This window comes from Sebastes fasciatus, chromosome 14 (genome assembly GCF_043250625.1).
Source record: "Sebastes fasciatus isolate fSebFas1 chromosome 14, fSebFas1.pri, whole genome shotgun sequence".
NCBI classification, from domain to species: Eukaryota; Metazoa; Chordata; class Actinopteri; order Perciformes; family Sebastidae; genus Sebastes; species Sebastes fasciatus.
This window is the reverse complement of record NC_133808.1, coordinates 15,783,956-15,801,869: the sequence shown is the minus strand read 5'-3', so window position 1 is coordinate 15,801,869 and position 17,914 is coordinate 15,783,956. Positions and strand designations below refer to the sequence as shown.

The window sequence follows — 17,914 nt, the reverse complement described above, 5'->3', positions numbered from 1 at the left end:
ATTATATTCCATTTCTGCCAATAGATCCCCCTAATTGTTACACACGGGTCCTTTAATTACAGTGCGGCTTTTAGGTACTCTCAAAGTTGCTTTGAGATGGTTCACAAAGAAACTTTCTGGAACCAATTTTGAACATTTCTTTGGGAAGAGAGAAGCAAAACACCTACAAACATACTATATATTCATATATCTAGGTTGAGAATATGAAAGGCAACACACATCGTGATATCATGGCCATTCAATGCATTTATTTCTGATATCTTAAGCAGAATTCACTCATTTTTTTCAGGTCTGACAAAATGGCAGATTAAATATTACACGCCAAAAGGCTTTTAGACTGTTCATTTCATCACAAGACTTTTAACATGTACATAGAAATTCTTACACTAAGAAAGCTCTCTCTCCATTATCACTGAGGTGTTGGTAATACTGATATATTCCACCAGGCAAAGCCATTCTTTAGCAACAGTTGAAATTATATAAACAAACAAATAAATACAGATAAATCAGCTTCTCAGAGATATGGAGTGGCAGTACAAGTTCATTAAAATGCTCCTTTAACAAAGCGGCATGTCACACTTTTCTGGAAATGTCAGTTAAATTTAGAGTGAAAATCCATGTTGGCTTTTTCCCACCCCATCACTTTATTTACACCATAGTCTGAGAGTTTTCACTTTTCATATTTCATATTTCAAAATTGGTGGAAAGTCTTTTAGGACATCATTTGGGGAAAACAAATATCAAGAAGTCACAGAAATAATGAGCTTAAAATTTAACAGTGTACTCTGGTTTTATTTATAATTATTCAGCTGTTTTATATTTTCAGTGTTCAGTGTGGCGACTGTGACTGAGAAAGAAAGAACTCTGTTAACGTTTTGTTCATGAGTTGATGAGATCTCAGCCTTTAAATGTGAGTTTTCTATCTACATATGTTGTTGATTATGCTAAGCCAATGGATGCACAGATTTAATTGGTGGGATTACTGGTCAACAGCAATGTTCGTCATTGTTTTTTCATCAACACCATTCAACGTGGAAACTTTTTCTACGTTCAAAACGTTCAGCTCATTGAGGACATTCTCAGGAAGTACTTTAAGCGTTTGCACCTTTCATACTTTTCGAATTATTAATTTTTTTGTGAATTATTTTCATTCATATGGACGGATGGAATGTGGGACATCACATGCAGAATGGCTGTTAAACATGGAAAATGTATCTTCAACATCTCCTTACTCCCGAAATTGTAACTCTTCATACATAATATTGAATCAACATGTAGAAGAACGTGCCTTCTTTCAAACAAGGTATCTATCTAAGCAAACAGACTTACACATTTTGTGCTATGAGCCTCTAAGTGACAGGAGTGCCATCCAACTGCCCCATTGACTGCAATGTTAACTGAGACCAGAAATTTCAAAAGCAAAACAGAAAAAGGGACCTTTTTATTTATTTTTTTAGCTTGCTCTTCCCACAGTGTGTTTAGCAGAGTCCACTCTCTCTCACAATTAAAAAATCTAGCAATAGGAATTATGTTTTGAGTACTAAACTAGAGTTTGAGTGGTGCCTCTCTCTATTAAGTTAACTGACCCAGGAGTCACTCAGCAGTTACCATCTCCATAGCAACCATTAATTGCAGGTGGGAAAACACAGCTGATGTGCTAATTAGACTTTTTCTCTGATCTCTGATCTGTGGTGTCACAGAAACACAGGTGTTATTTACATTTGAACATTTTTAACTATTTCAGTTCCGTTTGTTGCTCACTGTCTCCCTCTCTCTCTCTCTCTCTCTCTCTCTCTCTCTCTCTCTCTCTATATATATATATCTATATATATATGTACATGTATATATAGATATATATAAGCTCTAGGTGATCAGTCTGTATACTGCATCTCACTGAAGGCTTTAAGGCAGCGCAACACAGGTGTTAATGATAAAAACACACAGACACCTCAGCTCTGCATCAGCAAACAGCAATCCCACCGCAGTTTCTCCAAAAATTGCATTCTGTAGTTTATATATAAATATATATACACACACGCACATATATATATATATATATATATATATGTATATATACATGTATATATATAGCACATTGAGGTATATAGCACATTTACAACAAGTGTTTCATTGGGGTTTCATTAATAGCTAAACAGCACTTCTACTGCTCATGCAGTCCTCATGCCATCTGTTACCGGGGAACATTGTAATTCCTACAGCTTGTCACACAGCAGTGCTGCATGTTGGTTTATTAAAAGAAATTTCCAAAATAAACGTGCTTTTGGCAATTAACAATTTAAAAACAAAATCCTCCTGGTCTAATAGCAGTAGAATTAGCAGTTAATGCATATATTCTGTCTGTGGTTAAAGAAATACTCTTCAGATTCTTTACCTAAATAAAAGTAACAATAACACCTTTTCCACAGAAGACAGGAGTTACTAATATTATTAATTAATGACAATACCAGGACCCTGAAAATGCAGTAGCTATATGGAATTCAGCCATTATTCATTTTATTATTTACACCTGTGCTTTTTCTACTATGACATGTCAAAATGCCTTTACTGAAAAAATAATGATCCTGCATTCAAAATTTACTTAAAGGACCCTAAAACATATTTTCTCAATCGGCTTATTTACTATGAGCAATGGGGTTCTATACAGGAACGACTGTATTTATTTATTTTACATTGATGTATCAAACCACACCTACACAGTCTTGATAAAGCATATATTTTGAGGGTTAAATTCTTAATAAATATATCCAAAAATGTGTATTTGCCCCTAAATTTAGATTTTTGTTTATCTAGTCATGAATATTTCATGTTACATAATTGGGCATTATGCAGAACATATAAAAAGTTATTTTATATAATTAGATTATTCTACATGATACATAAGCAATGTTTTCATGTTGCATGTACAGTGTGAAATGTAATTATCAACTATAGCTGTCGTATAAATGTAGTGGAGTTTAAAAGTGCCATTGAAATGTATAAAGTACCAGTTTATCAATCATTTGACATGAAATAAACTTTTGTCACCAATCTATTTCAACACAAACTTCACAAATTCAGTTATATATTCTACACAGAATGATTCAGTATTCAGAGCTGTAGCTCCATTTGATGGGAGTGTTATCAATGTGCTATACACCTCGTCTTTGTTCTCTTCCATCCATCCATCCACACACACACTCACTCAACTCAGACTAAGTGCATCCGTACAGACAAGTGCACCCATACAACTCCTGACAGCTCAAACCTGTATTCATTCAACACATTCACTGCACGAGCTGGATGAATCACTCAAACAAGGCGAAACACAGGTGATTCTTTAAAAATGGAACAAAACGGTGCCATCTGAGGTATTTCATAAGTAACTGCAATCAGAGAGGAAACATGAGAAATGTTAAATTAGCAGCAGCCGTTACACTTCAATGTTGACATTTAGTGAACATTTAATTTGATAAGCGGGGATTTGGAGTGAATGTGAGATAAGAGGCATAAAAAGCATCACTGAAGCCTATTTAAGCAGATAAAAACAAGCCCCTCTTTCATCTTCACGTATTGCCATGCTGATTGGATTTGAGGGACTGGAAACAGTCGGGCAGAAGAAATGATAGACATGTTTTATTTTTCGACTATATCTGCTTTGAGGCCGGTCTTTGTGGGCTGGCGCTCTGCTGGCATTGAAGTGCTCTCGCTGCCCACAGTGCAGTTGCCGTCAGCTCTACAAACATGTAAAAGCAGCCAGTGTGACGGGGAGGGGCGTGAGAGCTGAATGCTGATCATCTCATTCACAGTCGGACCACACACCAGCCACACTGACACATTTCATCACCTGTACTATTTACCAACTTTTTTTTTTTTTTATCTCCGCAACCCACTACTTCAAAAAATGAATTACTCGCAAAATATGCTTTTCTCATCACAGACAACTTGTTTCCTTTTTCTGATGTAAAAAACAAAATGTTCTACCCAAAGTACGGGGAAAGACTAAAATTATTTTGCTCAGCAAGATGTCCTCTTTGTGACTGGCTTTGTGTGTACATGTTATCTTTGGGAGACGTGTTAAAGTCGGCAAGGTATTGCACTTGAGAAAATAATACATATTGGACTGTGACTAAAATATAAGCATGAGATATAGTCTTCTATAATTTGGTGTAAAACATGGATATTGCATGCATACAGCATGGTCTTTAGAGAAGGTCTCATTGTCATTAAATACAATAAATACATTGTGTTTTTTATTGATTTTGGCTTACAGTACTGTATATCTTGGAAACTCACTCTCCCCAATTGTCAGTATAATGTGGACGTGTGACATGCAACCATCTTCTATAACTACATCTTTCAAATGGTTTTCTACCAGTTGCAACAAAGACTTCAATGACATTCAACAATTTTGCTTTGAATGTCAAAATTAAAAGCAATGCAGTCTATGGCAGCTTCTTTTGATTTTTTTTCTTTTTTTTTCTTCTCTTTTTTCACCTCAGTTTACTGTCTTATTCAACACATTGAAATAACCAAGGCGAAAATCAAATGACCAAAAAAAAAAAATGTATAAACAGCATTTAAAGATTTAAGACACCAAAGGGCACTCCAAGGCAGAGCTGCTGTGAGACTCGCAGACTTGGCAGTTTTCATAAAGAAACAGCAGAGCGCTCGGATCACACTGAAGCTGAGAAAACAGACAGATGCAGGAGACAGATTAATGGTGAGGCAAAAAGAGAGAGACATAGGATGTGCGAGAGAGAGAGTCAAAGGTTTAAACAAGTCTGTGAGGAATCTCTCTCTTGCTCCTCTCTCTTAAGACCAAAGCCTCACCAACGGGCCACTTGGCTTGTGTAGTCCTCAGTGGTGGTGGGGAAGTCACCGTCAGTCCCTTTCTCCAACCCGCCTCCCCTTCTCCCAACACCATTTCCTCCCCCTCTGTGTTTGGGCGGCCACGGCCTGCCCTGCTCTTTTTGCTCCCTCAGCCAACGCCTCTCCTCGCGTCTCTTCAAGCGCACCTCCTGGTGCTCCCTCTGGCGGGTGAACTGGAAACGCTGGAGGAACAGGTCCTTTGCGTACTCGTACAACTGCACGTCCAAATAGTTGAGCTCCTCGATGCGTCTGCGCACGGCCTCGCTCAGGTCCACGTTGGCGGCTCGCGTGCTGTTGATCTGCGTGAACGCCGAGATGAAGCGCAGGCTGAACGTCCGCTCAAACAGGTACTGCGTCTTGCGTTGGAACTCGGTCAGGCCGTAGAAAGCCATGTTCTTCAGGTTGCTCATGGCGCTGCTCAAAAGGATGTGGTTGCGCTGGCTCTCGTTCATAGAGGACAGGTTGTAGCAGCCCACCAGGCTGAGGTCGGCCAGCATGCGGACCTGCCGGTTGTTAGCCAAGTTGGACGGGCAGTTCATGAACTCTGTCAGGGTGACACCGGACCAGTCATCCCCGCTGTAGCAGGTGGGCAGCTCGTCCTGGGTGGGCGAGCGTCCGTCACACATATGGAGGGCGGTCTTCCACGTGGCTCCGCGCTGGACGTGCTTCCACTCGCTCAGGTAGCGGGAGACTGGGTCTCGCAGCATGGTGATGTAGTAGAAGTTCCTGCAGCCAAAACAAACACAGTTAGAGAGCTGTGAGCGCATCATCATCACAGAGGGCTGCCCTGCATTGTGCTGACAGATGGTGACTTTTTGTCAGTGTATGAAACTTCAAGGTTGAATGCTAATTGGCAAACTGAAAGTCCCACTAATGACATTATTAGAGTTTCTATATATTGCCCTTGGAAATTGCACCAGAGTAATGATTTAACAAAATTGAGCTAGAACCGTTTCCACTCCACAGATTTCTCCCACCTGCCAACATGGAGAATAATTGGGAATCAAGACATAGTGGTAATCCATGGACATACAGAAAGTGAGTAAAACTGACCCAACTAAATCCCAAACATGTCACTGTTACAGAATAATGAGGTTTCAGTGTTGATGCCTTATATGTGTTGCACTTTTAACTGGGTGTCCTACCAATCATTTGTCACCCAATCAGCAGGGCATTTTACAGGAGAAAACACAATTGGCTGGCATTTTGGTGGTGAAGAACTGGTAAATGAGTGCTGTTCTTTTTTTAAACAAACTTCTCCCCGGGAGAGTGACTATGTCCTCAATCATTGCAAAAGGACAAGTCATTGAACGAGGAAGCATCTGTTCTGTTTTTTCAAATGGAAACGGCCACTCAGCCGTTGCAAAAAGCAGTGATGTAGGTTTCCAAAGTAAGCTAATCAATAAGGTTATGAATAATGTGAACGCTAGCACTCGCTGAGTCAAAGTTAGCTGTGCTAAGTTTGGAAATTTAGATTTTTTGAAGTGGGGTTTTCAGAATCAGAATCAGAATCAGAAAGGTGTTTATTGCCAGGTGTAAGGGGTATACACGAGGAATTTTCTTTGGCTTATTGGTGCGAGGCAAACAGTATAATAACAAAGAATAGATAAACGTTAGAATAAAATAAGAATAAAAAATGTACAATTTACAAAATAAGCTATAAAATAAACATGGTATAAACAGATAGTGCAAATATTGTCGGTGTGCAAACAAAACAATCAGGTATCAGAGGGAGAGAGAGGGAGAGAGAGGGATACTGTAGGGGGTGGTATTGAGAGTGTATGAGAGAGGGGGAGAGTCAGTGTCGGGGTAGGGGGGTAGGGGGGGGGGGCCGTAGTGTGTGTGTGAGGGGGAGACAGTCACAGGGGGGCGGATGGGCTGTTGGAGAGCCCCACTGCCATGGGGAAAAAACTGTTTTTGTGGCGTGAGGTTTTGGTCCTGATGGACCTTAACCTCCTGCCAGATGGTAAAGTCTGAAAGAGATGGTGTCCAGGATGGGAGGGGTCGGCCACAATCTTCCCTGCCCTCCTTAAGGTCCTGGAGGTGTACAGCTCCTGGAGGGAGGGAAGGTTGCAGCCAATCGCCCTCTCTGCAGCACGGATGACCCGCTGCAGCCTGGCCTTGTCCTTGGCGGTGGCAGCGGCAAACCAGACGGTGATGGAGGAGGTGAGGATGGACTCGATGATGGCCGAGTAGAAGTGCACCATCATGGTCTGTGGCAGGTTGAATTTCTTCAACTGCCTCAGGAAGTACATCCTCTGCTGGGCCTTACTGATGAGGGAGCTGATGTTCAGCTCCCACTTGAGGTCCTGGGCGATGGTCGTGCCCAGGAAACGGAACGACTCCACCGTGTTAACTGGGGAGCCGCGCAGGATGAGGGGGGGGAGCGGGGCTGAGTTCCTTCTGAAGTCCACTGCCATCTCCACTGTCTTCAGAGCATTCAGCTCCATGTGGTTCTGGCTGCACCAGGATGCCAGATGGTCAACCTCCCATCTGTAGGCAGACTCGTCACCCTCGGAGATGAGGCCGATGAGGGTGGTGTCGTCTGCAAACTTAAGGAGCCTGACAGATTGGTGTCTGGAGGTGCAGCCGTTGGTGTACAGGGAGAAAAGCAGTGGGGAGAGAACGCAGCCTTGGGGGGCACCGGTGCTGATGGTCTGGGTGTCGGAGACTTGCTTCCCCAGCCTTACGTGCTGACTCCTGTCTGTTAGAAAGTCTGTGATCCACCTGCAGGTGGAGTCAGGCACGCTCAGCAGGGAAAGCTTGTCCTGTAGCAGAGCTGGGCTGATGGTGTTGAATGCGGAGCTGAAGTCCACAAACAGGATCCTGGCATAGGAGCCAGGGGAGTCCAGGTGCTGGAGGATGATTGTTGTTTGTATACTCCCGTGTTCTCCGATCTAAAATGACTGAATTCACTAAAAGTTGTGGCCACATTATAACAACTTCAGTAAATGTCGGAACGGGCTGTCTGGAGGCAAGGTAAAGCAGCAGAAAAACGTGTTTTACCCACCTAAAAAAAAATATAACAGTTTAATTGTACGCTATATTTAGAATATTTTCACATCTTTACCTTGCCATCAGACAGCCCTTTCCAAGACCAGACCAGACTCCATTCACAAAAACATTGTCATCATTTTACCTCGCATAACACGGGAGTTGCTGGTCTACCGCTGCTTCGATCAGTGAGTTTGTTTGTGTTATTCTGTGACTTTCGCATCCGAACTAACATGGCGTCCACAGCAGTACATTGCTTAGCTTCCGTGCCGGTACTCCTGTCTGCTTCACCAAACTGTGAGCGTGCCAACCACCATCTAAGTTAAAGTATATTTCGTTAATACACTGACTGTAAGGATGTATAGATACTGTATATGTAGCAGCGACATCGTATAGAAACCTATGTCAGGTCACGTGGGAAAACGCTTTTAGAAGGGCTTGGAAAAACAGCATTTTGACACTAAAACATACATACTTCAACCAAAATTTGAATGTTTGGATTTGAATACATACGAAATGCCACTGTGAAGCTACAGAATGATACAAAAACCTCAAAAAACTCAAAAATAGTGGATTCGCCCTTTAATATAGATTCATAAGTTTTCTGCAGTGTCAACACTGTACTGTACAAAGAGAGGAGTCAGTTTAAAAAAAAAAAAAAAAAAATGTCAAATAGAACTGCATGGGTACAATCACATTTGATTGTGAGGTTGGTATTTTGCTTGAGAGTGACAGGCCGCACACAGGGGGTTTCATCTGCCCTTCATGCCAAGGTTGACGACCTCCAAGGAGACCTTCTACTCTGCTGAACCTGTCAAAGCGCACTCTGATAGAAGACAAAGATTGGACAGGTGTTGGCCAGCTAAACCTCTCCTAAGATGATGTCCTGTGAGTGCCATGTGAATATTTAATGATGCAACCCATTCCCCAGAGAACAGTCAGGGCAGATAAAGTGGAGTGTGGCGCTGAGATTTCACACCGACTCCAAAGCTGTTCTCGGTGCTGCTTCACTTCTCTCAGCACAACAAACATTCAACACACAGCCTCGCCCAGGAGTGGAAATAAAAGAGCTACACAAACCTTCTCCTGTCTGTGCTTACACCTCCTTGTCCTTCAGGGTTGGATTCACAGCGGAATATTTTGACCAAACTTTGCTCTTTTTTTTTTTTTTTAACAACAACTTCTTCCATTTTTGTCCTTACCAGTTCTGTTAAATCAGCTCTAACACTGAGATTACATCACGGCCATTACCAGACTCGGAGTCTGCTTCACTGATCAGGATGGAGGGGGATGACGCCAGGAGTCTGCTCTACAGCTGAAACAATTAGACTTAATCGATTTGTTGATTTAATCGCCAACTTTTTTGATAATGGATTAATCATTTTTCCAAACATTCTCTTGCTCTAGCTTCTCCAATATGAGGATTTATTTGTGTTGTATATTGTTGTAAACTGAATATCTTTGGGTGTTAGACTGTTGGTTAGGGCTGGGCGATATGGAGAAAATCAAATATCACGTTATTTTTGCCAAAATACATCAATATCGATATTGCAACGATATTGTAGGATTGACTATTGATTTTACAAAATATTTACACAATGAGATCTTTGATAAATAATAGGGTTGCACCAATACCGATACGGGCCGATACTGACTCAATGAGCTGGATTGGATATCGGTGACAATGGGGCCGATCTATTCAATTCATATGTTTATATACTATATGCATTATATACTGGAATTTTAATTCCTTTTTAAGTTTTTACCAACGTGTTGCTGCATTAACAAAGTTCACACTTGAATTGTAATTCCTGTTGATTTTGAAGATTTTTTATCAAGTTGCTGGAGTACGATTTATTATTTTAATAATGAATAACAATTCAGAATTTTTTGTATTTATTTCTTACATTTTGTTTGGAAAGCAATGTTTATGTTAAGCCTTATGTTGCCTTACACATAAAAGAATGATCCCAGGCACTTCCACACAGCGAGGCATACAGATTATTAATTAAACATTGGTATCGGATCGGTACTCGGTATCGCTATCTGTATCGGCACTGAAAAAGTTGGATCGGTGCATCCCAAATAAATGATTATCAGTAATGTGAACAGCTATTACAGTCTGGTAAGTTGAGAAAATGACATCACTTTACTGTAAAAGCAGGAAAAGATAACACTTATGCCATACGATATCCAAAATCTAAGACGATACACAGTCTCATATTGATATCAATATAATATCGATATATTGCTCAGCTCTATTGTTGGTCAGACAAAACAAGACATTGGAGGATAGCAGCTACACTAAACAAGTAATTGGTTAATCAAAAATACAATCAGATTAACTGATATGAAAACAATAGTTAGTTGCAGTCAGTTCCAACAGTTACAAGAGATAAAGGAATATTTTATTAAATGTTTAAAAAAAATCAAGCACATTTATGTTTTATGGCTGCCATGTCAGGGGATGACATGGTTGTCAAATATCAACAAGAACACTTCCTCACTGCAGAAATCATGCTGTATGTGGTGTTAATTGCAAAGAGTGAACCTGCTCTCATACCAATCGTGTGAATTAAAAAAAGCTATTTTATATATTCAGAAGTGAAACAGTTTGACAATGAGGTGTAAAGTAACACTGTGGATGGGATGTCGAGGTGAGATATGGAAACATACTTTCAATTCTGGCATACCAGGTTCAATAGGGAATGGGAATGTTTCTTTCCTGCGTCCCTGTTTGTACTTATATCTCCTTCATTTTACTGTTTCGCTCTCAGCTGTATAGGAGTTGTGTTATGTTGCCTTCAAATGGGGTTGTGTTTACCGTGTTCACGAGAAGAGTCCATATGAACGCCCCCCTCTTGTGGTATTCACAATCTCGACAAGTGTAAAGTTTCTGAAAGCTCAGAGTTCACGAGTTGTGACGTGTTTGTTGACGTTGTCAGAAATGGCGGAGGCCATGGAAGTTAATTTTTCGGTGCATAATAAGTTAATATATTGTAATTTTAGTCGTATATTGTTTTTCTTCGTAATATTATAATATGTCTGAGGAAAATGTTGATATTTCCAACGGTCTCATCTTTGTCCTCTGTCATTATGCCTTTGCATTTCCTGCATTATGTTACCCACTTACTAGCTCGCTTAATTGTTAGCCTCTGTGGCTTCTAGACGCCGACAGTAACGTTAATATTGCCGTCGCTTAGCAGCGGCGTTCCCACGACTTGCCCACTTTAACACCAAGCATATCGTGTACACGACTTCATTTGAAGGCAACGCTAATTAGCTGCTGATGAAAACCATTTCGTGACTTTGCTGTTTCAAATAAAATAACAGGGACTTTTATTGTGAAAAATGTATAGGAAATTAAATTTTTATCTTTAGTGGCTATTCTTAATAAAAACAGGTCTAATACTGCAGAGAGCAGTGCAAGGGAACAAGTAGCAAAAATAACGGGACTTTTATTGTGAAGTATACAGGAAATGAAAGGTATTTAACCATCGTTTTGCTGCTGCTCCTTTTTTTCATGGTACACCCTCAATATACATCCCTGTTTTAATGGAGATGCAAATCCCTGCCGTGCTGGGTTGATATCACACAAACATGGTTTGAGATGAATGCACACTGAAAAACAGGAAAACATTTTGAGTGTATTCAAGTTCACAAATAGCAACATTACTGTATCTGACTGAACAAGATTGCCAAAAATATGTCTTGAGTTTATCTGGGGAAGATTTGTCCTAACAGGGCCATAGGAATGCCAACGCTGATAAAGTTAGCCGATAGGAGTCAGGCAAGAAGCTGTGATTACAGCCCTGGTGGCACTTGCTCCTGGAGTTGGCTGGCTGCAGATACATCCTCATTAGACTGTCTCTGGGACATAAACACATGCAGCAAGTGTTGTTTGAGTGCACTCGACAGCCCAAAGGTCAGTTGTGTGCACCATCAGTGTCAAAATGCATCAGGATCAGCGGGTCTGCAGAGCTGTCGAGAGGAGGCTTTCCCTGAGTGATACAGATGGCTGTCGATGGGGGAGGGGGCGAGCTATAAGGCTTCTCTTACCTCTGGCCTGCGTTATCATCAATGTCACTCTTACAGTCAATTCACAATCACTTTCAAAAGTACTGTGAAAAGTTAACGCACGGCACATACTGTAGGAAGAAGCTAGAATTAGACTAGTTGATAATATACTGTCTCGTATGGCAGCGCTGAGACAGCCACATCCCAACATTTCCCAAGAATATTCTAGTGAGTTGGAGTCGTTAAATCGGGTGAGATCATCAGCAAAATCTTCAAAGAAAAAGCACGTTTTGTAAAGCGAACAAACACTATTTCTCTGTATTTTCAATATCAAGTCTTTAACCAGTAGCTAAATGTTGTATCAGTAAAACGCAGAACACGTGCAGATTTGCCAAGTTTGCTTATTATAAGCGACTTTGGGCTCGTTTTCCTGAAAAGTAGCGTACAAATTGGTAGTCGCGGGTTGCAGTTTTTTGAGCTTGTTTCTAAAGTGTAGCTTGCTCCTGTCTCGCTCCTCTATACCGGTCTAGTTTGTCTAGAGTGTTGTTGTGAGACAAATCTTTACGAGGTTGATGGGGTTTAGCTTACAATGCCAGATACTAATTTGGCGAAATATGGCAAAAAGTATAACAAAGAATGTGAAAAAGATGACTTTTAGATTGGTTTACCCCTCAAGTGGGGGACGATTCGAAGGCAGTTTGCTGTTTTTGTAAGTGTGATTTATGAGCATATCATGCTGATCTGGTTAGACAAGAAAAAAAAAGAAAACTTACAACGCTAAAATGTTACAAGCTAAAACGTAAAATACAAAATGAAATAAAATGTTCAACTTCTTAACAAGAAAAATGTCAAAGTTACAAGCTAAAAATGGATGAAAAAGTGACATGAAACGTTCAATTTTATGTTTATAACAAGAAACATTTAAAGTTACAGGCTAAAAATGGATGAAAAATGCAATATAGTGCAAAAAATAAATAAAATGCATGCAATCCAAGATAAATTCATACATGTGTATGAAGTGATTAAGCAGCCGCCTCTGTCTCTCATATTGTGGTGGTTAGGTAAGGTTGCTTGTTCTGGGCTTTTTTTGGGGGGGATTTGCGTCTTTTGTGCTTGTTTCTATAGAGATGTCTGGCAACGCTGAACACGCGCATACAGAGCGATAAGGGCCGTGTGCCACAGACAATTCACACACACTTTTCAGAATTAGGACACGTGAGTGTGTGCGCTTTGACCAACAACACATGATAATCTGGTCGGTTAATACACAGTTCAGTGACAAATCAACTACAGACACAATTTTTCATCCTCCACCCTGTTGAAAACACCTGACCAGATGTGTTTATCAACACCAGGTTTATATTGAACATGTCCATCAGTGATGCTGCGATTGTGCGTGGTGTGGAGGATACAGAACCAAACACTTTGGCTCGCCAGTCGTGCAAAGCTGTTGTGCTCACTAGTTGACAGGAACACCGAACATGCAGCGGGTGGAGAGATCAAAAGCTTTCTTTTACCTTTTGGAGGCATTTGGTGACTGGTCATTACAAATATTGGGGGAGGGTTGGAGTTGACCCCTGTACCCCACTGCAATTACGCGCTTGGTTCGAGTCAAGAACCCTGTTGAACTCTATTAATCATGGATCAATAATGGATAGGAGGCATATTGCAACTCATTCCACCCCAGAATACTCATCTCTAAAGCAGCAGCACCAGCAGCCCGACTTCACTGGAGCACAAACTAAATAGGGGCCATTGAGCAGAGATCGAAGAGGAATTCAAAAGTGTGGATAAAAATGGAAAATAAAGCAAAGGAATGATGAGGGGGAGCAGAGGAACGGAGCTGTTGCAGACTATACTGAAGCTTAATACTGAAGGCTAGTGTAATTTACAGTAAATAGATGTAGTTTGGAAAGAGTTTGATAAATACAGCATGCCCGAAAGCTATTTTTGACTGATACATTTGAAAAACAGCAAACGGCTGAGAAAGAGATATGATATTCATTTAAAACAACAAGTATATTTTTCAATTATAAGCTCCATTTGCTCCATCTTCTGTCTGTTTTGTGTGATGAAAATAACCATTTGAATGGGTCTCTGATGGTTCAAGGTTAAGGAGTGAAAGAATTGATAAGACGATGTCAAAAGTGTTTAAAAAGAGCATGTAGAATGCAAGGGTTAGGTTACTCTCACTCTGCAGACTGGGAGCCTCATTCTCTCAATAAACAGACAAGGAACTCAAGAAATCTGTGTCTTCATTTGCTCATTGAAAAAACACTACGATAGACAGACTGACATTTCAATCCCTAGAGCCATGCCACTTCCATGGCTAAAAAAACAGCCAGCTCCCTGTGAATACCGTCACCAAAACAGACCCTAAACCCACGAAGGGACAGCTTTATCCTCAGCCAATGTCAGAGCAACAGACAACTTGCTTTTAATTGCCTGTTATTAGCCTCAATGACACAATTTCAGCCCACTGCTTCACCCTGATTGCAAGGCTGCTATAAGGGACATTGTACTTTCAGCCTGGGTGCATGGCGTTTGGAAGCAGATGAACTGAATTCACTCATCAACACTTTCATGTGTGGGAGTTGGATATCGTTGCAGGTGCTCGCAGGTGGGCTACACAATAGGGAAAAGCAAAACAATATATCTCTGTGAGCTGGGCAGAAAGTTGTTGAGAGCAAAGGCTAACACAGTGAGCAGTAAATAAGTAAAGACAGACCATGTCCCAGTACAACAATGGGACTGACTGATGTTGTTGGGATGTAGTGTGGTAGACACTGTGTGTGTGTGTGTGTGTGGAGTCGGAGTTTGAAGCAGCTGCTTTTGTATCGTGTAAAATTTCGACCTGTTTACAGTCTGCCGACTTCTCTGATTTATCCTCACAATGTAACAGCCTTGATCTCTCTCCTCTGCAGCTCAGAAGCATTAAGAAAAACATTTTTTAAACACCTTTTACTGTCATTTTCTGGGCTTATTGCCTTTATACAGTAGAACAGTCACAGTCGAGAGAGACAGGCGTGACTGTGGATGACATATAACATCACAGTTATATGGCTGCTAAACAACTAGAATCACATTGTGATTCATACACAGTATATTCATGTGAATCTATTCAAAGGAAGCTGTAAGGACTATAAATGAGGGTATAGAAATTAAGGTCTATTTAATTATGTTCTGTTGTTGCTGTTTATTCTTTATATTTATGCTAAAAGTCTAACTGCTTTCTTTACAGTATACTCTGAGTTGTTTATTTCCCCACTGGCATTTTGAGACTCAGCATTATACATTCCTTTGTTTTTCTTCTTTTTAAAAGAGATTTGATTTTGCCATTTTTGCGGCGTAACATGCAACAGAGGTCCCCTGGCCAGATTCAAACAAGAGACATTACAGTTAAGGGTTATGCGTCTTAGAACACTAAGCCACGGTGACGCCCCAGGATTCTACTATTAATTCAATTAAGAATCATTACAAACAAATGTTCTCAATCATCTTCTTACTACGGGCGACGGAGTGCTACATGGACACACAAGCTTCAGCTAAAACAGAGTTTTGGGTATTTCACATGCTGTTTTGTCTGTGCTCGTCTCACTGCTTTTGCCACACATACGTATAACTCAATCATGATTTAGCAACATTTAAATCAACTAGAATTCAAATCAGGTCATCCTTGAATCCAAGTGGCCGTTTGTGCAAAATTTGAAGGAATTAACTCAAGGCGTTCCCGAGATATCATGAGAATGGGACGGACGTGAGGTCACAGTGACATTGACCTTTGGCCACCAAAATCTAATCAGTTCTAAGTGAACTTTTGTAGCAAATTTTAAGAAATTCCCTCCAGGCGTTCCTGAGATAAGAATGGACCGGACGTACGGATGTACGGATGGACGGGCAACCCAAAAATATAATGCCTCTGGCCACAGCTGTCATCGGAGCAGAGGCATAAAAAATGTGATGATTGTGGGTTAGGGTTAGGGTCCCAGACCTCTGAATCACCGCCCAAATCTCTGATTTGTTCAGCGAACCAAATAGGTTTGGTGTTTCACTCGTTGGCGGCTGTTTTCACTGGTTAGAGAAACAGTCAACCGATCAGATAGTAGGCATGATTAATTACGGGGATGTCATCTTCCTACATAGCGAGCTAGCCAACCTCTGTAGCAACAGAAAAATTGTGGATGAGATTGACGCAGTTGTTCAAGTTGACTTACAAAAATAAAAATCCTATTTCTTATAGCTTTGTGAAAAACGTGAACTGATCCAACCACCATCGTAGTTTCCGTGTCAACCAGTGGGCAATTTCCGGGTCTGAAAAGTGAAGCCAGTGCGGAAGCGCCTTAAACAAAAAGAAGTCTTGATTGTATAGAAGTCAATGAGAAAATGACCCTACTTCTTACTTGATTTATTACCTCAGTAAATATTGTAAACATGAGTTTATGGTCTCAATCGCTAGTTTCAAGTCTTCTTCAATACAGCATGATGTTCATTTAGTCAATTATGGTGCCATTTAGAGTAAAATAGAGCATGAAGCAGGATATGCTTTAGGGCGTGGCTACCTTGTGATTGACCGTTGTCCGGTCTGGGAGTTGTCAGCGTTTTCGTCCGTAACTCTTTCACAGGGTGTTTTCAGCTCATGAAAGTTAATTGTAACACTTTGGTCGCCTAAAAATGTCTTGTTCACACATCAATTTGTCTTTGACATTGTCATCAATGTTCAGCATTCGGTTGTACTTAGCTCCACCCTCTCGTGTCACTTCTGGTTGCAAAAAAACCAAGATGTTAACGGACAAAAACCAAGATGGCAACGGACAAAATGCCGAACTTGAGGCTTCACGATCATAGTCCACAAACCAATGGGTGACGTCACGCAGAAGGAGTTGACCTTTAACAATAAATGCCTTAGGATGTTTTTCACCCACACTTTAACCTTGATTATTGCACTTTGAGTAATACATATTTAATGTTATAGAGGAATACTTAATGACTTGATACAAAGTTTTCAAAGGCTTTAAAGAGAAAAACTGTCATCCTTATATGTTAAACCATCTTCACAACTATTACTGTTAAATGCTGCCATCGTTAACTTACATTTCTCCAGGGCCACTTTACTGTTTGATATCTGACAAAACTTAGTGCACCTACGCACAAGTTAGTATGCAGAATAGTATGTTATATCACACTGGTTACAACATACTATGACTGAATGTTATTTAAATGAATTGTAATTCATACATTCAACATTCAGTATCATCACACAAGAGGCAAAATATACCAAAGGTTTGTAGGAGCACAGAGCACAGTACGCATGGAGAATGAGTACTGAGAGTATTCCTGTAATTTTGCACCTCACTTGACTCCTGACCTTTTCTCCACTCTGCTTCTCCTCCATGTCCTACATAAGTGTTAGACATTAGTGTTCCCTCCGGATCCATAACCTTTTCTTAAAGGTTGTCACATTAATCACGCTGCTGATTTCACTCGTCAATCTCCCTCTGCATCTCCTGTGTTTATCTCTCGCTATGCTGTGCATCATCTCTCCTCGCTGCCCTCCACTTGAGACGCTGCATAATAAACAACCATCGCTCTCCTTCTTCACTCTTTGTTTTTTACAGCCTTTTCCAAGAGACTCCTCATTCAGGTAAATCATGGTAATGATAAAAGTTTATGAGAGAGGAAGGCAACATGGTGATGTGTGATTGTATCTCAACAAACAATTTCAGGCTGGTATAGTTTTGTATTTTAAGATGTGAAATCAAAGATTGGAACATGATGCAAGCTGCTGCTGAGGAAAACAGTTTTTTATTAAAAACCATGGTGACCATGAAGTGTATTACAAAACAGGGCTACTGAGTGCACAGCGACAGTTTATAAAACGATATCAACCATGTCTATGTAAGTATGTTTATACAACTAATTTGCAACAGCAAGGTTTCTATTAAAGGGACTATTTGTAACTTTCATAAATGCTTCTTAACAGCGATACCTGTGGCCTTGAAATCAACGAAAGTCAGCGTCGAGCTCGCGCTTACTC

General features: G+C 40.6%; 1 protein-coding gene across 1 annotated transcript in view; it reads right to left on the bottom strand.

Moving 5' to 3' along the window:
- Positions 1–2,884: 2,884 nt before the first annotated feature.
- hs6st3b (heparan sulfate 6-O-sulfotransferase 3b) overlaps positions 2,885–17,914 on the bottom strand; it is an 81,165-nt gene continuing 66,135 nt past the window's right edge. Inside the window, exon 2 of the mRNA XM_074659204.1 lies at positions 2,885–5,595. Coding sequence (XP_074515305.1) covers positions 4,827–5,595 — 769 coding nt within the window. The 3' untranslated portion in view covers positions 2,885–4,826. The remainder of the gene's footprint in view (positions 5,596–17,914) is intronic.